At 39.9% G+C, this 25,825-nt stretch overlaps 1 protein-coding gene across 2 annotated transcripts; it reads left to right on the top strand.

Moving 5' to 3' along the window:
- LOC111188188 (transmembrane protein 184B-like) lies at nucleotides 1-21,936 on the top strand. Of its 2 annotated transcripts, XM_049473472.1 has the most exons (10): nucleotides 1-450; nucleotides 5,381-5,593; nucleotides 9,683-9,848; nucleotides 15,343-15,433; nucleotides 15,637-15,712; nucleotides 16,118-16,209; nucleotides 16,588-16,757; nucleotides 18,705-18,899; nucleotides 20,365-20,391; nucleotides 21,080-21,936. In XM_049473472.1, exons 2-10 carry the CDS (start codon nucleotides 5,381-5,383, stop codon nucleotides 21,298-21,300), a joined length of 1,251 nt encoding a protein of 416 aa, XP_049329429.1. In that variant the 5' UTR covers nucleotides 1-450; the 3' UTR covers nucleotides 21,301-21,936. The 2 variants fall into 2 exon arrangements, with proteins under 2 accessions (XP_049329429.1, XP_049329430.1); XM_049473473.1 differs by lacking the exon at nucleotides 20,365-20,391 and having other exon boundaries at nucleotides 3-450.
- Nucleotides 21,937-25,825: the final 3,889 nt, after the last annotated feature.

Below are 25,825 nucleotides of genomic sequence, written 5' to 3'. Positions count from 1 at the left end.
GACTGAAGCGGAGCAGCGGTTTAACGGGGAGAATCTCCACGGAGTGAATTTCAGATTGAACACGGATTTATTTTCACCTTTTCTGTGTTTTATAGACTCGTTTTAGAGACATTCCTGGATTGTGATATTAGGTTACATGGAATAGAGTTAATTTCAGACGCGACAGCTGAGAAAACCCAGCTGCTGGAGGCGAATCTGAATCCGCGGTGTGGATGCGGATTGTAATGTGGATTATTTGGAGTTTTGTTGGAGTGTCCGCGCTGCTGTGAGGGAGAGTAAGTTATGGGTGAAGTGTTTGTTCGGTAGAGCTGTAGAGGAGTTAGAGCGGTGTGTGTGTGCTGTAGAGAGGGAGGTTTTACTGAGGGCTGAACAGTGATTAGTGGAGCTGGGAGTAAATGAGAGGACGGAGGACTGCAGTGAGCACTGAGTGACCGCTTCTGCTGCTCAGAGGTAAGAAAAAAATCTTCTCTGGAAATGTTTTAATAGCTGTTTACCAGCTTTTTCAAATTTTCCGTTCAACCTTAAATGGTGGAGCAGGTCCATTCTGCCTCATCATTCTGAAAGGAACAGCTGCGCCATTTAAGGTGGAACGGGGAGTTACAACAACAAACTGGCGAATTAGTATCTAAGTAACTGCAGTGTGTATAAATGCTGGCGTTAGTTTGTTTTAGCGTTTTTTGCTATCTGTGTGTGTGTGTTTGTGTGTGTGTGTGTGTGTGTGTGTGTGTGTGTGTGTGTGTGTGTGTGTGTGTGTGTGTGTGTGTGTGTGTGTGAGAGTGTGTGCCTATGTGTGCCTGTGTTTGTGTTTGTGTGTGTGTTAGGGTTGGGTTAGGGCACACACACACATCAATACATTTATCAAATAAACCCTCATCGTCTTCTCATATAAGCTGAATTTATCCTCCTCCTGCTACACACACACACACACACACACACACACACACTCTCTTTGCGGTTGTTGGTGCAGAGGTGACAGATCCCCTTGGAGATTCTTGTACAAATGACTTTTTCTTTATGTTTGTAGAGACCATTCATTATTTATGGCCTTATTTTGGAAATTCAAAGTCAGACAAGGCCTTCGTTTTGAAATACATATTGAATAAGATCTTATTTGAGACTTTGAGACAGTTCTGGTCTTTATTTTGAAGTGTAGATATAGTTCATGGCCTTGTTTGATTCTTGTTTTGTAGTTTGAACACAGAGCTGAGCTCTGTTTTGTATTTTACTTTGACCAGGCTTTGTCTTGTAGTTTAGACAGAGTATAGCCTTGATTTGTAGTTTAGACATAGATCATGGTCTTGATTTGTAGTTTAGACAGAAATCATGACCTTGATTTGTAGGTTAGACATAGAGCATGGCTTTGATTTGTAGTTTAGACATATATCATTGCCTAAATTTGTAGTTTACACAGTGCTTAGCCTTGATTTGTAGTTTAGATATAGATCATGGCCTTGATTTGTAGTTTAGACATAGATCATGGCCTTGATTTGTAATTTAGACATAGAGCACAGCCTTGATTTGTAGTTTAGACATAGATTATGGTCTTGATTTGTAGTTTAGACATAGATAATGGCCTTGCTTTGTAGTTTAGACATAGATCATGGCCTTAATTTGTAGTTTAGACATAGATCATGGCCATTCTTTTGTAGTTAAGACATGGATCATAGCCTTGGTTTGTAGTTTAGACATATTACATAGCCTTGTTTTGTAGTTTAGACATTAAAACATGTTTTTAAACTGTAATTTAAACATAGTGCAGACCGTTTTTGTAGTTAAAAAATCGAGTAGGGTCTTTATTTGTTGTACAGACAGAGAGCAGAACCTTGTTTTCTTGTGTTGACATAGTGCTGGTCTCGTTTTTAGTTTACTGACGGACTGTGTTTAGTGGTCTGTCTGTTGGTTACGTTATGATTGTTTGCCGTACTCTATAATTATGTACTGTAGTGTACTGTAGTTTTAAAATGTAGGTGCTGCATCGATTAATCCCTCAAACTACTGCTTATCTTCTTCTGTCAGTGTCTGAGTCGGGTGGTGTTACATGTTTTGTCTCCTTGTTGACCTTCTGTTAGATTAAACTCGCAGACCTCTGATTAGCTTTTAGCATCTCTGCATGAAGTGATGTAGAACTCAGAGATTGTGTGCTGCTGCTGCTGCTGCTGCTGCTGGTCCTGCAGGTTGTTTTGTGTTTGTCTGGCTGGATTGGGGTCAGCGTTCAGAGTCAGAACAGCTCAGTATTGATTCATCACTCCACAGAACCGCTGATATGAGAGGAGATAAAGTGTATGGATGTAAAGCGGGTGGTGGGAGGAGGTGATAGAGCTGTGCTATGTGGACTAGAACACGCAGTAATTACACTGTGATTACAGCACACATGACTCACCCCTGTGCTGAGCACAACTTCCATGCCAGTAAAGCCTGAGTGCTGAATTAATTCATTTGTAAAAACTGGATTTAAACTGATAGTTCAAGGCATTATTGATTTTTTTATTATTATTTTTAGATGGAATTGTCTTGGTCTTGTTCTGATTGGTTCTTATAGTCTTTGATGTGGTTAGCTTTGTCTGCGTCGAGGTTGTTATGGCAACAGGGAGTCTGATCCTTCCCTGTGCCCGTTCCAGGAAATGTGCTCTGAGGGACCAGAGACCACTTTAGTAATAAAGAGAGGATGTCATGTTACTCTATCTGTAAACACACACACACACACACACACACACACACACACACAGGGTCAGTGGTGTTTAAAACTCCTGTGATTTGCCTGAGTGTCTAATAGAGAGCAGATGACCTCTGAACTCTGTGACTGACCTGTGTGTTTACTGTGTGTGTGCACAGAGATGATGTCAGTGTGTGACTGTTTGTTTCACAGGAGGATGAGTTGACTTGTATTCTGTTACGCTGTAAAAGGTCACCTGCAGTTGATCACCTGTTAGTCAGACTGACTTCTATAGGTGTGTGTGTGTGTGTGTGTGTATGTATGTGTATGTATGTGTGTGTGTGTATGTGTGTGTGTGTGTGTGTGTGTGTGTGTGTGTAAAATGTTTAATGATTCACTCTGAATTAGAAATCTCAGTATAAATGCCTGAGATGGGAGTGGCTACTCGATTTCCACACTGCTGTCATCTTAAAAAAAAAAAAAAAAAACGTGATGATAACCCAGATGATAACACGGTTATAGTAAAAATGAAATTTTATTATCAAAATCAGCATATTAGACACATTAGGTATCAGAAAAGCTGCATTTCCACAGTATTTAATAGGGGTGTTCACAAATCGATTTATGATTTTTTTTAACGAAGTTTAACAAACTTTGAATGACAAAAATAATGTGACTTTAACTTCTTTTTATTTCTTAAATGTATAAACAATTGAAATATTGTATAATTCCCCTTCGTACTGTTCTAAGCATAAACAAACTACTGTGTTGTTATATTACTTAATTAATCACGTATTTATTTGGCCAATTTAGAGTGAAAGTATAATTGTCTCAGTGGACAATTTTTGTGTTTCTTTACTAATGTATTTGCACTTTTTTGGTGACTTTTTACTTTAATTTGGCTGCATGTAAAATCCAAACATCTTACTTTAACTCCACTACATTATTGGAAATCTATCATTCCTTTTGCCTTGTAATGGCTGAGTGAAGGATCTGTCTTCTCTCCCAGCCCACAAGAGTCAAATGCTGGAGAGTCAAAACTTGTGCAGCGACCCCGGTGAGAACAAATCCCGCCACCCATACAGTAAAAAAAAACTGTTGTCTGATTGGCTTTAGTCAAAAATGACTGACATATCCTCCGCTCTTTGCTTACGCCCACTGGTTCTTTGGCCTGCACTAGCAGGATTGTGACCACAGGTGTTAAAACACTGCAACTGCATAACATTTCATAAACAAAACATGGTATCGTTTTTTTTCCTGATGCACATAGTGACATTTTTCCATCGCAATACATTATGAGATTAATATAAACTATTTACTGCTTGTCTTACAAAAGATAAAGGGCAGTGGACATTTAACTAATGCTGGAGCACGCTGTCTGTAAATTATGACTGGTGCATTTAGTCACTGAGTAATAATTACATTACACCTCATCCCCAGGTAAAACTAATTCAACCTGTAGCACTTTACACTGAGTTGTAAACAACAGTCTGACAACTGTGTAAATAGATACAGGTGTATTACGTCACTCATGACCGTGTGTGTGTGTGTGTGTGTGTGTGTGTGTGTGTGTGTGTGTGTGTGTGTGGTGTGTGTGTGTGTGTGTGTGTGTGTGTGTGTGTGTGTGTGTGTGTGTGTGAGTGATGGGGTGTCACTTGACATGTGCACAGGGGTCACGGTGTCTGTGGGTCATATGACGCTAATGTGTAAGAGGGGTCAGAGGTTACAGCTAAACTCTCAGCTGACAGAAACACAGCCAGTATGACTCATTCACACTCATTCACACACACACACACACACACACACACACCCCTAATCAAGTCAACACTTAGCACAGAGTGTGTTCGAATATTTAGATCTGGTGTTTTGGGTAAGGTGTACTGAAATATGCTGAATTATTTCTAATTTATATCCTATTTTCTCCCCAATTTACACGGCCAATTACCCAACCCACTCATTAGGATTCCCCCAACACTAGAAATGCCCCAACACACCAGGAGGGTGAAGACTAGCACATGCCTCCTCCGATACTTGTGAAGTTAGCCACCACTTCTTTTCGAGATGCTGCTGATGGAGCTTTGCCAAGTAGCATTAGGTAGAGTTGGTATACAATAAATAGACCTATCTGAGTAATGTTCTAATTCATATTATGACAAGAAATACTCTACTAAATACTTTTAAATTTTTTCCCCTTTTCTCCCCAATTTACACGGCCAATTACCCAACCCACTCATTAGGACTCCCCCCTATCACTAGTAACGCCCCAACACACCAGGAGGGCGAAAACTAGCACATGCCTCCTCCGATACATGTGAAGCCAGCCATCGCTTCTTTTGCTGAGTAGCATCACAGCGTGCTTGGAGGATAGCACAGCGGCTTGGTTCCAATACATCAGCTCACAGACGCCCTGTGCTGCAGACATCACCCTAGGAGTGATGTGGGGAGAGAGCGCCATCTACCCACCCAAAGAGAGCAGGGCCAATTTTGCTGAGCGCCGGCAGCTTGATGGCAAAGACATTTCAAGAACTATGAAAAAAGTTTTCTCAAGTGCATTAGCAAAGACCATCAAAAACATTATGATGTCTGGATTACTTTAATATAATTTTACAATCTTGGAAAAAAATAAAATCATTGAATGAAAAAGTTGTCAAGCCTTTCAAATAAATGGATTTTTAATGACATTGACTTTTTTTTGTTTTCTAATCAATGATTGCCTCTTTCCTCCAGATGAGGCAGCTGTGGAGACGAGACTTGGGGAACAGCTCAGCAGTTGGCATGGCGCCAGACCCGGCAACAGTGGCCCCAAAGGGTCAGAACAGGTCTTGGGTTACCGAGGCCCCGTTGGTGAGCCCGGATGAGCCCATATTCCTAATGACCCCCGCGGCTCAGACCATCTCCGGACTGTTCGTCTGGACCGCACTGCTGCTTACCTGCCACCAGGTAACACACACACACACACACAAACACATATAATAGGAATTAATTGTATATTATATTACCATGATTATAATTACTAGAATACAGCAGTGTATTTATTTATTAAGTAAAAATAATGTATGTACTGTAATGTACATATTGCAAAATGTATATAATATATAGTAAACAATACATATCAAATAATAAATAAACAAGTGTTATTCAAAAACACATCACTACTATCAGATGAGACAGCTGGCAGGCGCCCAGGTGAATATGCACTTCTGTCATCAGTGTGTTTAACCTGTTGCCTGAATGTGTATTGTGAGTAGGGCTGTCCCTAACGATTATTTTTTAAACGAATATTCTAACGATTATTTTTTTCGATTAGTCGACTAATCTATTTATTGAGAAACATATTTAAATAATTGTTATTTTACGTTTTAAAGCAAACGATAAATTACTATATTTATATATAATAACAACAACAACAACACAAGCCTACTAAACCAAACCCCACACTTATAATCACTTACATGTACAACACGTTTAGATCTATAACGCTAAAAATGGATAAGCTCCCATACACCACAACCGTGTGTTGCACTGTTTTCTGTGACCGCTAGATTTTGTGACCACGGGCAAGTAGTTCTCAGCAGACCGGTGCACTGGCCGATTCGAAACGTGTTCGTTTCTAATGTTTACCCCGACTGGCCAAAACGGTTCAGTTTAGGGCTGAGGGTAAGGTGTAGGTATAGAAAGCTTCCGTTTTGCCAATGAACGCTCATAACCGTGAGCACTGGTCACAAAATTCCGACGGTGACAGAAAACGGTGTAACACCGCAGCGCCGACGGCGCTAGCTAAAATAACTTAAGGCAGCTAGCTTAGCTAAACACCTGAACTTATGAATAATGCTACTGTTTCTGGAAACTGCGAAATGCCATGCACAAATATAAACCAAAACTGTATAATTTCTGCCTGTGGCAGGTTTAAAACCTTTGGTAGACAGCCTTAAGTCTTTATAAGGACACCCGCGGAGACCCTGATGTAAACGGTAACTTACTGTGTGACCCTGTTGACATAGTGCTCCTGGATGTTTGCGCTTCAAGTGCTCCTTTTGCACGTATGGCAGAGGACCACATTGTTGCCCTTTTGCGTGAAATGCTCCCAAACTTTAGATGCCCGCTGGCGTTTTTTTTGTAGCTGGAGATTGCTCTCCGGAGTCCAAGCTCTCTAGAGCTTAGATTCTCTGCCCGAACCCGACATGACCCGAGGTCCGACCCGAAATCCGACCCGGGCTCCAGAAAATAGTCCGAGATGTAGGCGTCTGTTTTTTAATTATATTTTTATTTAAAAAAAAATACGAAAATAACGAAAACTGAAAGTGAAACTAAACTAATTTATTTATAAGCGCTGTTTTCACTACCGCAGTTCTACAGCGGGGGTGTTGTGCCGATTCTGTCCGCGAAGCGGGAGTCAGATTCAGCAGAGAGTCGGATTCGGCACAAACGCGGCGGCACCTCGCGGTCCGCGGTGTCAGTTGTAAGCGCTCGCGCTAGCCGCAAAATACGGCAGAAAACACTGAGGGAGCTGTAGAATTATGTATGGGACTAGAATATGAGCTCTCACCAGAACAAGCGAATCTCTCTCTCTCTCTCTCTCTCTCTCTCTCTCTCTCTCTCTCTCTCTCTCTCTCTCTCTCTCTCTCTCTCTCTCTCTCTCTCTCTCTCTCTCTCTCTGTGTGTGTGGGTCTCTCTCTCTCTGTGTGTGTGTGTGTGTGTCTCTCTCTCTCTCTTGCACGTGAACTCCTCCGCGTTTGACCTGCAGAACTGTGTTTAGCTGTTCTTAAAAATCATTTTAATTAAATAATAGTTCTATGCTTCTATGTTACCGTGTTAATTAACATAGTTCTGATCATATTTACGACGCGCCGACGCACGTTATGCAAATCGATGTATTTTCGTAATCGATGACGTCGATTATGTCGACGCGTCGCCCCAGCCCTAATTGTGAGCCCATTATAAAACACAACACACACACAGCCTTCTCATGTACACTGATGCTGTTCAGAAAGTGTCGTGACATCAGAGTATTGAGACGGTTGCTTAGCAGCAGTGCTCCACTCTTCTGCTCTTTAGTGTGTGTGTGTGTGTGTGTGTGTGTGTGTGTGTAAGGTGATATGTAGGTGTTTGTGTTCTGATATCAGACAGACAAAAGCTGCTGTTGACAAATGCTTTAGATAGAAAAAAGACATGTTGAGCCCCCACAACACACACACACACACACAGCTGTGAGGAGGAGGAGGAGGAGGAGGGTGTGTGCTGAACACTGCAGGTGTGTTTGGTTTCTGAAACTGGTTCAGGCTAAATGTATTGAGCTCTAATGGTCTGATCTTTAGTTTGCAGTAACATCACGTAACCTTGTCCTAATTGTTGCACAAGCAAAATACATGAATAAATAAACATTAGTTAAAATAAAAAAAATAATTACAGATAGAATTACTCTATCACATTCAATGAAAGAAATCTATTATAGAATCCCAAATGAAAAAAACTTCTGTGATCAGTAAAATGATTTGAAACTGAAAAAAATGTAATAACAAAAACAAGTGTACTGACAATCAACTACTGATAATCAGATGTGGATTTTGAACTGTGGTTTAATAGAATCATTTAAAAATAATAAATTTGGCCTGGACAAAACTAATGGTAACCCTGGATATAATGGAAAATATTTGTATCATTGGAACATGCACTTGTTAAACTGTGCTTAGCCTGTTTATGGACCTTTAAACCAAAATTCAGTTCTGGACTTTGTTGTTCATGTTTAGCACTTGAAAGTAAATCCTTTTACATGTTTGTCAATGTCTTAAATAGTTCAGATCATCAAACAAATTTAAATATTCATCAAAGACAACACAAGTAAACACAAATGCAGTTTTAACTGTTTTTATTATTATGGTAGAAAACATATTTCTCCATTTAAAACATAACTTAAAACATAAGGTTTATAACACCTGAGTTCAAATTCTTCAGCCACATCCAGACCTGATTACTGCCACACCTCTTGTCAATCAAGAAATCATTTAAATAGGACCTGCCTGACAAAGCAAAAGCAACCAGAACAGACTCAAAAGCTAGACATATAATGCCAATATCCAAAGACATTCAGGAACAAGAGAGAAAGAAAGTAATTGAGATCTATCAGTGTGGAAAAGGTTATAAAGCTATTTCTAAAGTGGAAAAGTGGAACAGTGGTGAACCTTCCCAGGAGTGACCAGAATTGCCACAAGAGCGCACAAACGACTCATCCAAGAGGTCACAAAAGACCACATAATATAAAAAAAAACCAAACCTCGGTTGCCTTAGTTAAGGTAAGTGTTCATAATCTCCACCATAAAAAGAAACCGGGCAAAAATGGCCTACATGTCAGAGTGACAAGACGAAAACCACTGCTGAGCAAAGATAACATTAAAGTTCGTCTCAATTTTTCCAGAAAACATCTTGATGATTCACAAGACTTTTGGAAAAATACTCTGTGGACGGACGAGACAAAAGACAAGAGTCCTGAAGGAGAATGTCCGGCCATCTGTTTGTGACCTCAAGCTGAAACAAACTTGGGTTCTGCAGCAGGACAATGATCCAAAACACACCAGCAAGTCCACCTCTAAATGGCTGAAGAAAAGCAAAGTGAAGAGTTTGGAGTGGCCTAGTCAAAGTCCTGACCTGAATCCGATTGAGATGCTGTGGCATGAACTTAAAAAGGAGGTTTATGCTCCAATGTGGCGGAATTACAACAATTCTGTAAAGAAGAAATTCCTCCAAAGAGCTGCTAAAGACTCATTACAAGTTACAATAAAAGCTTGGTTGCAGTAGTTGCTACTAAGGGTGGCCCAACCAGTCAGGTTTAGAGGGCAAACACTTTGCACACAGGTCCATGTTGTTTAAAATTTTCTCCCTTAATAATAAAATTGGTGCAAGCTGAATGCATTTATTAGAAGTGGTGTCCACAAACATTTGCACATATAGTAAATCATTCATTATCCTGATTTGGAACAGGTGTGGAGACACTCTGGGGTGTAAATGTGCTTTAACCTGTGGTTTCTCCTGCAGATCTACATGCACCTGCGCTACTACAGCTCACCCAACGAGCAGCGACACATTGTCCGCATCCTCTTCATTGTCCCCATCTACGCCTTCGACTCCTGGCTCAGTCTGCTCTTCTTCACCAATGAGGAGTTCTATGTCTACTTCGACACTGTCAGAGACTGCTATGAAGGTAAAGACATTGTTCTTTTTAGCTGGTTAAAAAAAAACACCTCATTTATTTCAATTTTAATTCAATTTTAAAACTACAATGTAAAAACATTTTTCATATTCTAGCAGACATACCAACAAAACCCATTACATTTACCACAGCAGTTAAATTCTAATAATACGATTACCTCAGCAGTGCTGTTCTACTCATATACATTTATTTACCAGCTACCTCAGCTGTGCATTTTATTTATAGATTTAGCTTTGCAATGCAGCTTATGTCACATGTTTACTTTGAGACATGCAGATAGACAAATGCTAAGGCTAGGTTAGCTAAGCTACTGTTACTATCCTAGCCCTGTACAGCTCATATCTTTCAGTGCTGACCTGCTGTTGTTGCTAAGAAGAAATTATAGAGGAACAGCTAAAGTATGACTTCAAATAAATTAGTTTTTATTTAATATGAATTATCTGGTCTTTTTACCATATTTTGCGCACTATAAGGCACACTTAAAATCCTTTCATTTTCCCAGATATCGTCAGTGTCCCTTATAATCCAGTGAACCTTATGTATGAATTTTACCAGTCAGGTTGTAAGAAGGAGTAAAGTCACTCTACTTAAGTTATAAAAGAGTTTCCGTTTAGTTCTCCACCCTGAAGCTGGAGCAGCATTAGCATTAGACACTAACCGTGCTAAGCGCTAGCTCTTTTGCTGTTAAGAGGTGAATATTATCAGCCTTCTGCTAACCCCGGCCAGCACTGCTGGAGCAGTATTAGCATTATCTGCTAACCGTGCTAACGCTAGCTCGTTCACCATTCAGAGGTGAGGATTATCAGCCTGTAGCATTTACATTTTCCTAGAGGTTAGCAGCTAATGCTAATGCTGCTGCACCCAGCCTTAGTGGAAATCTGGAAATCTAAGCCTAATGTAACTAAATGGAAGCACTTTATCCCCAAATAAACAGTTGTCAGGAGAGAAATCTGTGTAGATTAACATCCAGCACTTGTTTGACTTTAAAAGAAAATGTTTTATTATTTTTTTTAAGAATTACAGTTTTGTTTACTTAGTTTAGGTTTACTTAACTTAGTTGCCTCCCCACCACCACCCAGCGCCAAAACCTGCTGAATTATAAGAAAACATGGCGACATCCCTGTTCCTTACTAGTGTCCCATAATGCACCTTATAATGTGAGGAGCTTTGTGTATGCAAATAGACCAGAAAATAGAAGTTCATTGATGGTTTCCCTTATAATCCAGTGCATCTAATAGTGCTAAAAATATTGGACTGTTTTCAGCTGATGAAGTTTAGTTGCCAAATATTCAGTTCATCCCTAGTAACAGATGGTGCTCCTCTTTGTCCTCCTGGCCTGATGATGGCAGTGTTTTGTTGCATTGTTGCTGAGGTTGTCTCCTGGTAACAGTATGCAAATGAGCACAACTGACACAGCGTGTGTGTTTTCAAGAACAGGTCTAATTAATGTATATCTGCTAAGATTGTTAAATTCTGAACTGATATACAGATTGTTACACTCCTAATAAAGCAGTCCTAATAGTGCTCACGTGCCCCGGCCAGAAACCACATCCCTGAGAGTTAAAAAAAAAAAGACTCCCTGATAGGAGGATATTTGTGTCCTATATTAATAAAATAAAAATATATCAACAATTATTCACAAATACTTTATTTGTATCAGCTATTAAGAATAGTAAAATAACTCTCATCCAGGTATTTCACATGAATTACAGCAGGGGTTAGAAGAAGAATGGTTGTTTTTAAGGGGGTTTCTTTTGTACCCCTAGTCCCCCTTAAATCGAGGGCTGAGTGCGAGTGAGTTAGGGGGGCAGTTAAGTAAATTACTGCTGTGAGGCCTGACTGTGTTTATGTGCTGTGTTCAAAGAGCTCATAAATAACAGCCCCCCGCTGACTGTGGTGGTCTTTATGGGGGATCAGGAGTGCTGAGGCTGTTTCTCCATGCTGTTGTTTCAACTGAGAGCGAAGTTACTGTGTTTATATCCGCTGGGAGTCTTTTTTTTTATAGATACACAGAATACTTTTTAGAGTATAGTCATTGTTTGTTATAAATGATTCAGCCTTTTCACAATTACAGCTAAACACAGAAAGTGCTACTTTAAGTTGATGATATTTGGTAAGTCCCTAAAATATGTTAAGCTTTAGTGTTTGTATAAAGGCCCCAGCAATTTCACTCCAGCACAGTGGGGGAGCTAGTGACCAACTGGGAATCCCTATTCTGTGTGTTCTGGAATATATTTGTATATTTATAATACAAATATACAAAAATGCAATACCTCAGCTAAAGCTTCTGTTTACAGTATGTGAACAAAACTGAAATCAGTGGTGTTAAAAAATAATTTATCCTGCTTTTGTTGAGTAACATATTTTTTGGACTGTAAGGCACACGTAAAATTCTTGAATTTTCTCAAAAATCGTCAGTACGCCCTATAGTCTGGTGTGCCAAATTCCTAACCCCTCTCTTTCAGGAGTGCACGCTGTGTTGCTAAAATCAAACCCTGAGATAACCCGCTTAGTTTGTTTATTTTGAGGTAAACTTTAAAACAGGGGTGTCCAAACTACGTCCCGCGGGCCATTTGCGGCCCGTTTCCTTTTTTGGAGCGGCCCGCAAAGTATTTTAGAAATAGAATGAAAGTTGGCCCGCTGTTAAGCAGGTTTTTATAATGTGAGATTCAACGTTTAAACGCTAGGTGTCAGAAACGGGCCAAAGAGTCGGAGAGGGTGCGCATTTCTAGCACAGAAAAACAGAGCAAAGAGTCCAAAAGCGGAGAGGGTGCGCATTTCTAACACAGAAAAACGGGGCCAAAGAGTCTAAAAGCGGAGAGAGTGTGCATTTCTAACACAGAAAAACGGACCAAAGAGTCTAAAAGCGAAGAGGGTGCGCATTTCTAACACAGAAAAACGGGCCAAAGAGTCTAAAAGCGAAGAGGGTGCGCATTTCTAACACAGAAAAACGGGGCCAAAGAGTCTAAAAGCGGAAAGGGTGCGCATTTCTAGCGCAGAAAAACGGGCCAAAGAGTCTAAAAGTTACCGTAATTAAGGAGTTTAATATTAAGAGACATCATGAAATTAAACATCAATTTGAAAAATCTTAGTTTACACAATACTGTCAAAGATAAAGATAGTTAATCAAGTTAAATGGTGTGTAAATGAAATAATCAGGAAAAAAGTATTATTTAAAGTGGTATATTTCATTATTTGTTTTATTACAGAGTCTGTGGCCCGTGACTTCAAATATATTTCTCCTCCAACAAAAAAAGTTTGGACACCCCTGGTTTAAAAGAAGCACGTCACCTGCACCCCCTTCCAGAGGGGGTGCTTTTCCTGGCTGGGGTGCTGAATTTGGCAAAACAAGCTACCATAGTCAGGAGCCTTGAGTAATACTTACTGTGCTTCAATACAATATTATGGTATGTCTGAGCATTATGGCTACTGTAGTCAGAAGCATCATGGAGGCGCTCAGTGCACCATATAATCCGTTGCGCCTTATGTATGAAAATAGACTGAAAACAGGCTGTTCACTGATGGCGCGCCTTATAATCAGGGTTCGTATGCTCATGAAAAACCTGGAAAAGTCGTGGAAATTTCCAGGCCTGGATAAGTTTTTGGAAAAATTAAAATACCCAAAAAGTTTGGGAAAAGTCATGGAAATTTGGTCTACAAATCTCTGTGTTTTATTTTATCGATGGAGAAAATCTATTTTGAGCTTAACAAATACATCAGCTCAGGGTTAATTCGGTAATTGTAAGCTTACACAATGGAGCTCTCAGGATCTCACACGTTTTATTATTAAAGATTGTTTTTCAACATTTTGTCTGATTAATTTTAGACATACTATAATCAAACTCGTATGGTCATGAAAATTTAGTGGAAATGTATTGGTTAAACTGTGTATGAACCCTGTATAATCCAGTGTGCCATATAGTCCGAAAAATACAATAAATGTTAACTGTCCAGAAAATACATTATTTTAGATTCTGGAGCATTGATGTGAGGATTTGATTGCATTTAGAGGATTAATGAGGCCAGGATGTTGGATGATCACCACCCCAACTCATCCCTATCCCCACCCCCCCAACTAATCCCATCCAAAAGTAATAGACAGAGCTCCATCAATACAGAGAACTGAATCCAGAGTTCCACTACTCCACAGCCCAAAACTGTATACAGTATACCCTCTAGCCCATGCTTGGAATTAGACATGGTACAAATAGATTCATGTTTAGTTATCAGTTCCAGACAGTCTTATTCTATAGGCTGTACTTCTCTTCAGAGACTAGACAGGCTATGTGTGTGTGCATTTGCATATCTGTGTCAGCAGTGGGTGCCATATTAAAGTAGCTGAACAATGCATGTATTACAAGGGGTATCCACAAACATTGCATATATTGCACAATAGCCATTTTTAGCCATTAAGCTCCACCCACTGTAACTCACCCTCATTCACTTTTACTCACTCTCCTTAACTCTCACTAAGGATGAGGAATGTGTATATATGCGTGTGTGTGTGTGTGTGTTTGTGTGTATCAGTTCTGGTGTTTATCAAGCTGTGTTTTGATGAAGCAGGCAGGACAGGAAGTAGGCTGGCTCTGGTCCAGTCAGGGCGGGTCAGTCAGTCCTGGGGAGCCCCCTTGTGGTGTAAAAATATAATATGCACTCAGTGTGGGAAGTGAAAGCATGTAAAACACTATCCACACATCCCTCAAACACAAACAGTGCACTTTATTAATGTATTATTTAATAATTAGTTTTATTATACTTATTATACTTGTTGTTGTTATAATAAAAGTTTTGCATTTGCTTTGCAGCAATAACTGCAACTAAACATTTCCTGTTAAACTGTTAATCAGTTTAGTGCATTTCTCTATACAGAACTGTTGTTTGTTTTTGTTGTTGTTGTTGTTCAGTGTTCTCCTGATGGTAGACCCACGTACATTAACATTATCCAATGTGAGAGAGGCCTTCAGTTGCTTAGAAGTTACCCTGGGGTTCTTTGTGACCTTGCCGACTAAAAGACGCCCTGCTCTTGGAGTGATCTTGGTTGAAATGATCCTTGGAGTGATCCTTGGGAAATCTTGAATTTCCTTTTTTGTACACAATCTGCCTGATTGTGGATTGGTGGAGTCCGAATGCTTTAGCGATGATTTTGGAACCTTTTCTAGCCTGATTAGCATTAATAACTCTTTTTCTTGGTTCCTAAGAAATCTAATTTGTTCGTGACATGATGCACTTTTACAAACATGTGTTGTGAAGAGCAGACTTTTATAGATCTCTATTCTTTAAATAAAATGTCACCCCATTTATTAAAGACAATATAATATGTTTATCTGGGTTCTCTTTATCTATATTTTTAGGAAATCTTATGAGGTTTTAGGTCAAATTTATGCATATATATTGAAAATTCTTAAGGGTTTAAAAACTTTTAAGCATATATAACAGTTTGTCTGTTGTTTCTTTTGTGCATGGTTTTGTGTGTGTTTCTCTACAGCATTTGTGATCTATAACTTCCTGAGTCTGTGTTACGAATATCTGGGTGGAGAAAGTGCCATCATGTCTGAGATAAGAGGAAAACCCATTGAGTAAGTGTCTCTCTCTCTCTCTCTCTCTCTCTCTCTCTCTCTCTCTCTCTCTTTCTGTCTCTCTCACACACATTTTAAACACAACTGTTTGTTTTCTTCTTCTTCTGATGATGATTTTGGTAGTGTGTGTACAGATACAAAATGAATCTGTTTTAGTTACAGATACACTATGTTAATAAAAGTGTGTGTTTGTGTGTGTGCAGGTCTAGTTGTGTATATGGGACGTGCTGTCTGTGGGGAAGAACCTACTCCATTGGTTTCCTGCGCTTCTGTAAACAGGTTGGAATCTTCTGAAGCTTTTAGGAAGTCTTTTCTCTCCCTGCCACTGATCTCGCAGTATGTGGGGGGTATTTTCCACTGATATCAGTAAAAGCTAAACATGTTAAGGCGTGATAAAAAATGCACATCAGGTTAAAAAAACAAGCACACAGTTACACACTGACAAAATTGATGGTACTCTAAAGCTCTAAGTTTCACAGTAGCTACAATGTTAATTTCTCTGTATGCTTTAATTTTGCATCTGTAAACATAGAGCTGATGTGTCGCCTAAAGCTCCAGTTTTGTCTTTTGTGGTGAAAAAAACAACCAGATTGTTCTATTTCTGTCACAATTTTCATTTTAGTGCATTCCTAATGTTGTTCTCTCTCTCTTTTTCTCTCTCTCTCCCTCTCTCTGGTATCTCAGGCTACTCTGCAGTTCTGTGTGGTGAAGCCCCTGATGGCTGTTATTACAGTGATCCTGCAGGCGTTTGGAAAATACAGAGATGGAGACTTTAAGTAAGGAAATCTCTCTCACACACATTGAGTCTTTTAAACCTCATATCAAAAACACATGCAGGATGATCACCAGTCCACATCCCAATCAGGCAGCTTACAATCGGCAGACGGAGCCTCAGAGAGCATGATTGACCATGATTTATTTATTTATATTTGCGATTTATATGTGTAGAATGTGTAAAACTTGAGTAGGAAACAAAAATATTTAGTGACAAGAACTGATAGAACAATCAGAAACTCACAAAGCTCATGTATATCTTTGAATTAGTATAGACTTCATAAAATAACCTCAAAATAAAGTGCAAAGACGTCACTATTCATTAATTACTTCATGTTCTCTCTTTCTCTCTCCCGCTCTCTCTTTCTGTCTGTCTGCAGTGTGGCGAGTGGGTATCTGTATGTGACGATAATCTATAACATCTCGGTCAGTCTGTCTCTCTACGCTCTGTTCCTCTTCTACTTTGCTACGAGGGAGCTGCTGGTGCCCTATAGCCCCGTACTCAAATTCTTCATGGTCAAATCCGTCATCTTCCTCTCTTTCTGGCAGGGTGAGGAACCATCACTCAACACTCCACACACTCTACTGCCTACATTAGCTTTATATCTTACATTATACAGTCTGCACACTACATGTTAAATCATACACCAGACAGTCTGTATCTTGCAGTATACACCAAACCATGTACACCTTATATTATATGCTTGGCAGTCTACATCATACAATATACACCAAACCATCTACATCATACAATATACACCCAACCATCTACATCATACAATATACACCCAACCATCTACATCCTTCATTATACACCCAACCATCTACAGCCTACATTATACACCCAACCATCTACAGCCTACAATTTACACCCAACCATCTACAGCCTACAATATACACCCAACCATCTACAGCCTACATTACACACCCAACCATCTACATCATACAATATACACCCAACCATCTACATCATACAATATACACCCAACCATCTACATCCTTCATTATACACCCAACCATCTACAGCCTACATTATACACCCAACCATCTACAGCCTACAATTTACACCCAACCATCTACATCCTTCATTATACACCCAACCATCTGTAGCCTACATTATACACCCAACCATCTACATCCTACACTATACACCCAACCATCTACAGCCTACAATTTACACCCAACCATCTACAGCCTACATTATTCACCCAACCATCTACAGCCTACAGTATACACCCAACCATCTACAGCCTACATTATACACCCAACCATCTACAGCCTACAGTATACACCCAACCATCTACATCCTACACTATACACCCAACCATCTACAGCCTACAATTTACACCCAACCATCTACAGCCTACATTATACACCCAACCATCTACAGCCTACATTATACACCCAACCATCTACATCCTACATTATTCACCCAACCATCTACAGCCTACATTATACACCCAACCATCTACATCCTACATTATACACCCAACCATCTACAGCCTACAATTTACACCCAACCATCTACAGCCTACATTATACACCCAACCATCTACAGCCTACATTATACACTCAACCATCTACATCCTACATTATTCACCCAACCATCTACAGCCTACAGTATACACCCAACCATCTACAGCCTACATTATACACCCAACCATCTACAGCCTACATTATACACTCAACCATCTACAGCCTACATTATACACCCAACCATCTACAGCCTACAGTATACACCCAACCATCTACAGCCTACATTACACCCCCAACCATCTACAGCCTACATTACACACCCAACCATCTACAGCCTACATTATACACCCAACCATCTACAGCCTACATTATTCACCCAACCATCTACAGCCTACATTACACACCCAACCATCTACAGCCTACATTATACACCCAACCATCTACAGCCTACAGTATACACCCAACCATCTACATCCTACATTATACACCCAACCATCTACAGCCTACAATTTACACCCAACCATCTACAGCCTACATTATACACCCAACCATCTACAGCCTACATTATTCACCCAACCATCTACAGCCTACATTACACCCCCAACCATCTACAGCCTACATTATACACCCAACCATCTACAGCCTACATTATACACCCAACCATCTACAGCCTACAATTTACACCCAACCATCTACAGCCTACATTATACACCCAACCATCTACAGCCTACAATTTACACCCAACCATCTACATCCTACATTATACACCCAACCATATACAGCCTACATTATACACCCAACCATATACATCTTACATTATGCATCCAACCATCTACAGCCTACATTATACACCCAACCATCTATAGCCTACAATTTACACCCAACCATCTACAGCCTACATTATAAACTCAACCATCTACATCCTACATTATACCCCCAACCATCTACATCCTATATTATACATCCAACAATCTACAGCATACTAAATGCCACTAACTCACTGTACTGCCTCGTGATACAGGTATGTTGCTGGCCATCCTGGAAAAGTGTGGGGCGATTCCTAAAATCGAATCTCCTGACGTGAAGGTGGGGGAGGGCACGGTTGCCGCTGGTTACCAGAACTTCATCATCTGCATTGAGATGTTTTTTGCCGCTGTGGCTCTCAGGCACGCCTTCACCTACAAGGTGTACATGGACAAAAGACTGGACTCTTATGGTGAGAGAGAAAATTATAAGACATGCTAGCAATGCTAGCAGTTGTTCCTATAATAAACTATTTTCAAAGGTCATTTTTACTCAGAAATATACATTAATTAGCCATTATATTAACAACACTGACAGTTGAAGTGAAGAATATAGATGATGTGGGGTGTGTATATTCAGTTTCTGAATCAGTTTCACTGATTTTGCTATTTATAGATATATGTTTGAGTAAAATGAACATTTTTAAACTATGGACAACACTTCTCCCAAATTCAAAATGAAAATATTGTCACTTATTTGCAGAAAATGAGAAATGGCTGAAATAACAAAAAAGATGCAGAGCTTTCAGACCTCAAATAATGCAAAAAAACAAGTTTATATTCATAAAGTTTTAAGAGCTCAGAAATCAATATTTGGTGGAATAACCCTGTTTTTTAATCACAGTTTTCATGCATCTTGGCATCGTGTTCTCCTCCACCAGTCTTAAAAACTGCTTTTGGATAACTTTATGCCTCTACTCCTGATGCAAAAAATCAAGTAGTTCAGTTTGGTTTGATGGCTTGTGATCATCCATCTTCCTCTTGATAATTTTCCAGGAGTTTTCAATTTGGTAAAATCAAAGAAACTCATTGTTTTTAAGTGGTCTCATTTTTTTCCAGACCTGTATATTTGCCCCCATTATTAAACATTATATATATATATATATATATATATATATATATATATATATATATATATATATATATATATATATATATATATATATATATATATAAAAATCTAGCCCTAGCCCTGTGTAAAAAGTGTTTGTCCCCTAAAGCTAATAACTTGTTTGTGCCACCCTTTGTGGCAACAACTTCACTCAAACGTTAACTGATAGCGTCACAATGTATTTAGATCTTTTTGCTGCTTCATGTTGTCAGACAGGTTTCATTCAAGTGATTTCTTGATTCAACAGGTCTGGCAGTAATCAGGACTAGTTGTAGTTAGTGAAATTGAACTCACCTTCTTAAAGAGTGATTAATCATAGTTAATTTATATGGGGGGGGGGTTGGTTTGGATGTTTTTTTCCCTTGATAAATGAAATCATCATTTAAAAAAGGGTTTTATATTTACTCAGGTTATCTTTGTCTGATATTAAAGTTTGTTTGATTTGTTTTTACTATATCTCTCAACGAGAAGGCGACGGTTTTAAGGCTGGTTGGTTTGCATATGGTATGTGTAGGCTTACCTGTAGTGGTTCTGTTGTGTAGAAATGCTGTTTCCTTCTCAGAAGATATGCTGTACTGCACTTTACTGACCTGCTGTTCTCTTTCTCTTTCTCTCTCTTCCACTCTCTGCCGTCCTCCCCTCATGATTTTATGAACAATCCCATTTTGACCTTTTATATTTCTTTTATTTTTTAATTTTTTTAACACCCACCGACTTCTATATGTGTATTTACATTACCCCTCCCTCTGACTCTGCTGCCCTATCAGGATCCTTCCCTGTTTATGGACATTACGGTAGGTTTCTCTGAGCTGCTTCATCTCTTTTCAATCTCTCCTGCTTTTCTCTTTGCCAGATGACAAACACTCTGTTCTCATTTCCTTTTTTCAAATGTTAATTCTGAACCTCCAGCATCTCCATGTTCTTTTTTTTTTTGCTAGTGAAAAGGTCTGTGGAAATAATACCATCATCAAATAGGAACACAGTGAATTTCCAGCAAACAAATTTATTCGACCATAAATGTTCAGAGTGACCTAGAGACATAACACATCATATCAAACAGCAAAACGTATCCTATCTAAACCAGTGCCATGAATCAGTCATCAGTTGTCGGCGATTAATCAAACTGGGACAACAATATCCACTAATTTCCATTTTAATTTTGTTCGACACAGAGCAAGACAAAATATCTTAAGGCCATGATGTTCTTTTAATGATGAAAAAAGTAGCAAAATTAATGTAAACCTGTGGAAAAAACATATTTGGTATGCAATGTTCAGCCAGATTTCAAAGTTTCATTTTGTTTTGAAAATTTAAATTTCAGTGTATCTCTGTATTGTATCACATTTTTTAAATATTTAGTTTTTAAGTGGTGTTAATATTTTACCTCATTTCTTATTGTATTAATCTTTCTCTCTCTCTCTCTCTCTCTCTCTCTCTCTCTCTCTCTCTCTCTCTCTCTCTCTCTCTCTCTCTCTCTCTCAGGGCGCTGTGTGATGAAGAGCATCTCCAGCAGTCTGAAGGAGACGATGAACCCCGGGGACATGGTGCAGGACGCCATCCATAACTTCTCCCCGGCGTATCAGCAGTACACCCAGCAGAGCACGCTGGAGCAGCCGGGGGGCGCGCTAACACGCAGCCTGAGCTCTGGCTCTACACGAGACAACGAGAAAACCATGCTGCTCAGCTCCGACGACGAGTTCTGACACAGTTTAGCTTAAGAACTCTTTGACCATGTGCCATAATTATGAGACGCACTATGTGGCCAAAGGTATCCAGACAAGCCCTTCTGTAACTGATTCATCTGCTTTCAGGTGTATTTATTTCTGATACAGGCGTTCACACACACCTGTATACTCTCTCTACAGACCAGATACTCTGGATCAGCTGTGATCACATGACATCACCAGTAGTCACTGTGCCCAGTGCTGACCAGGGGCTAGAGGGGTATAAAGACCCCCAGCATTGGGCTCTGGGGTTCTCTAGAGTGATGATGGAGCTCAGTCCTATATTTTAGGGATGAGTTGGAGTTTCAGGACCAGCTAAATATCCAACATCAGGACCTGACCTCGCTGATGCTCGGGCTCTCAGGACAGAATACAGTCAAAATGCATCACAATTTATTATCCACAATTCAATTTCATATTAGCTTTGTTATTATAAGTTCACACTGGGATAAATGGCCACATGAAACACCTTCACGCTGCTGTTTATCAGCCTAAAATTGTAAAATAACATTATTAGCTATTTAAGGAGTCAGTCTGGCATGTTTACTTTTTAAACTAGTAGTAAGATGTATATTTTTAAAGCTATAATTGTAAATAAAGTGCTGCATTAGAAAACTGTCTGTTTAACTGACTTAAATGACTTTATGGTACAGATAAGGGGTGTACGATATGGACCAAAAATGAGATGTATGATAACACTAGTGGATATCCTTATTAAGACCGTTTTTCAGCACTTGGCTTTAGACTAAGAAGTAGTTTGGTGTGTGCATTTATTGCGGACCTCTACCTCACTCTACCTCCAGTCTAGTCTGGCTATGCTATTGCGGCTCTTTTTTTGTTCATAATAAAAACTCATATCACCGTAATGATACAAATATGGTATGTTGTGCAGCCTTACTCAAACTTACTGCAGCTTGTTTGATACAGTGTTTTTTTTTTGCATTCCTCTCTGAATTATTTTCATTACAAATGATAAGTGGAAAGGAGAATGTATGATAACAAAATTTGATTAAAGATGTTTAGCTTTAATGCCGGCATGCACTTCAGCAGAACAGACTCCGACAGGTTTGGATACAATTCTCATCAGACTTTCAGTACATATAACCTTAAAATGGTCCCTTGTTGGCTTTAATCTGATTAATTAGTCGGAAATAGAGCAGTTTTTATTTTCACAAAAGTCATGTTTTCTGTTGTTTATTCAAGATTTAATAAAAATAAACTGACAAATATTCCAGACCCCACTGTGCATCGTAAAATTAAAACACATATCAGCCAAAGGATTAAACAGTAAACTGGACCAGCCAATACTGACCTATTTCATGACTGATTCTAATAGTTTATTCCTACAGTAATCAGCATCTAGAGTAAAGCTATTCCATATGAGTACTGTTACTTGTTGTTTACCCGTCTGTCAGTACTGCAACCAAGTGGAATAAAGCCATTGTTAATACTCTTGATTTCATAAGTAAAGCTGGAGGCACAGGCGTCTGGTTACTTTTGGACACAGTGTGTAATGTGTGTGTATATATATTTAGGTTTTGTTTTTAAACACAGGTCCAAAACTACCCAAAGATCTTCATACACTTAGCACTATTCTCTTTTTTTTTACTGTGCAGTTGTGCATTTAGTTTTACTCTCCCTCGACCATCTCTCTCTGCCAAACAGATCCTGTGCTGTCCGCTCTGGACTTTAGGACCCTGTGCTGTCCCACTCTGGGGTTTATGACCCTGTGCTGTCTCACTCTAGGCATTAGGACCCTGCACAGTCCTGCTCTGTGGATTAGGACCATGCGCTGTCTCACCTTGGGCTTCAAGACCCTGTGCTGTCTCACTCCGGGCTTTATTACCCTGTGCTGTCTCACTCTGGGCTTTAGTACCCTGCACAGTCCTGCTCTGTGGATTAGGACCCTGTGCTGTCCTGCTCTGGGCATTAGGACACTGTGCTGTCTAGCTCTGAGCATTAGGACCCTGCTCTGTCTTGCTCTGGGCATTGGAACCCTGTGCTGTCCCGCTCTGGGCTTTAGTACCCTGTCTTGTCCCGCTCTTGGCTTTGGTACCCTGTGCTTTCCTGCTTTGGGCTTTGAGACCCTGTGCTGTCCTATTCTGGGCTTTAGGACCCTGTACTGTCCTGGTCTGAGCATTAGGACCCGGCACTGTCCTGCTCTGTGCATTAGGACCATGCGCTGTCCTGCTTTTGGCATTAGGACCCTGTGCTGTCTCACTCTGGGCTTTAGTACCCTGCACTGTCCTGGTCTGGGCATTGGAACCCTGTACTGTCCTGCTCTGGGCTTTAAGACCCTGTGCTATCCTGATCTGGGCTTTGAGACCCTGTGCTGTCCACTCTGGGCTTAAGTACCCTGTGCTGTCTGGTCTGGGCTTTAGTACCCTGTGCTGTCTCACTCTGGGCTTTAGTACCCTGCACTGTCCTGGTCTGGGCTTTAGTACCCTGTGCTGTCCCACTCTGGGCTTTAGTACCCTGTGCTGTCCCACTCTGGGCTTTAGTACCCTGTGCTGTCCCACTCTGGGCTTTAGTACCCTGTGCTGTCTCACTCTGAGCTTTAGTACCCTGTGCTGTCTCACTCTGGGCTTTAGTACCATGCACTGTCCCAGGCTGGCCTTTAGTACATTGTGCTGTTTCACTCTGGACTTTAGTACCCTGTGCTGTTTCACTCTGGGCTTTAGTACCCTTTGCTGTCTCACTCTGGGCTTTAGTACCCTGCACTGTCCTGGTCTGGGCTTTAGTACATTGTGCTGTTTCACTCTGGGCTTTAGTAGCCTGTGCTGTTTCACTCCTGGGCTTTAGTAGCCTGTACTGTTTAACTCTGGGCTTTAGTAGCCTGTACTGTTTAACTCTGGGCTTTAGTAGCCTGTGCTGTTTCACTCCTGGGCTTTAGTAGCCTGTACTGTTTAACTCTGGGCTTTAGTAGCCTGTACTGTTTAACTCTGGGCTTTAGTAGCCTGTACCTATTCTGGGTATTAGGACCCTGCACTATCCTGCTTTTGGCATTGGGACCTTGCTCTGGGCGTTGAGACCCTGTGTTGTCCGGTTCTGGGCATTAGGACCCTGCGCTCTGGGCTGCGAGACCTTGCTGCTGCTCTACTCACAGTCTGTAAAAGTGGCTCTTTTAATAAGCCTGAATGTGTGGCTGGATTTATGGTATGTGAGATTGTTAAACTCCTTCAGTTTCCCTACTCTGAACCCAACTCCAGTCCATTAGCTGACACATGTTTGGAATGTCTTCATACTGGTCGTCTTTATTTAATGTAGCCTCTTTTTTTATTTAATGCAGATCCAGGTCTTTAAACCAAACTAAGTTCTAGTAGAAAACTAAAGACTCTAGACACCAAACGTGATTATTCCTTTTGTCTAATAATTGCCCATTCACTTTCATACATTGTTAATATTCATTCTTTATTCTAAAAAATTGTCCAGGTAATTTATGAGTTTGATCAGACTGTCCTGAACGTTTGACAGTGCTTTTAACATATGCGTTGATCCATGTCATTAAACTGCCACTAGAGGGCATGATTGGGTCATTAATTAACAAACCCAGACCATCTTCTGTAGCCAAATCTGTTCACGGAAATCAGTCCTGTTCCTGGGGCCATTTAATGTACTGTTTAAACCCACTAGTGAAACTACACCAGTCTTCTGAGTTTACATGTAATGATCACAAAATAGTAAGATAGTGACTAATCTAAAAAAATGATAATAATAAGTTTAATTTTTGTAGGGACTATTTTCTGCCTCACAACTTCCTGCAGTATGTATCCCTCCACCATTTGCTGATATGTGATTTAAGAAACATGTTTCAGACCCTGAGTCTTCTCAGAACTCTGGTGAAACAGTGAGTCAGTATATTACATCAGGCAGTGTATTCACTAAGCGATGAGTTTAATAACTTTCTTTGAGAAGCTTTTAAAGCGTCTGATGTTTGATATACATTCACCAACGCTCTACACTAATATTAGCTAAATTTATCCTAACCATAACTTTTAATTTATTCATAAAATTGATAGTTAATTTATTTAATGGAGTTCTGACACAGTGCTCAACATTAAAGGTTTTAGATTATGTTTTTGTTTCAATAGAAAATCTCCATTGAAAATGTGCTTTAAATCTTTTCCTAAGCTGCAGTAGAGAGATCAGGAGATGCAGGACAATGTAAATAGCAGAGATCAGATTTTAGGCTTGGCTTAAGGTGCCTAGTTTTGTACTGTAATTTTTATTATGGCTCTTACATCAGTTCTGTCAGTGTTTATGTTGTGTACATAGTTCAGCTGATATTCTGTGTTTGTGTAATAAAGAGGATGTATGATGATTTATTGTGGTGTTTATGTTGTTTACTGTAGTTTCTGAAAGTGAATGTATTCACCTACGAAGATTATCATTCTCAGTGGGAGTGCTGGGAGGTTAACTGACATAATTTGGTTAGTTTGTATTAGTGGTTTTATTGGATTTTCAAAATGGGAAAATCCTGTGGGAAAGAGGTGATGCAAATGAG

Source organism: Astyanax mexicanus, unplaced genomic scaffold (assembly GCF_023375975.1).
Source record: "Astyanax mexicanus isolate ESR-SI-001 unplaced genomic scaffold, AstMex3_surface scaffold_38, whole genome shotgun sequence".
Taxonomy (NCBI): Eukaryota; Metazoa; Chordata; class Actinopteri; order Characiformes; family Acestrorhamphidae; genus Astyanax; species Astyanax mexicanus.
Note: the sequence above shows the minus strand (reverse complement) of the source record. Positions and strands in the feature narration are given on the sequence as shown.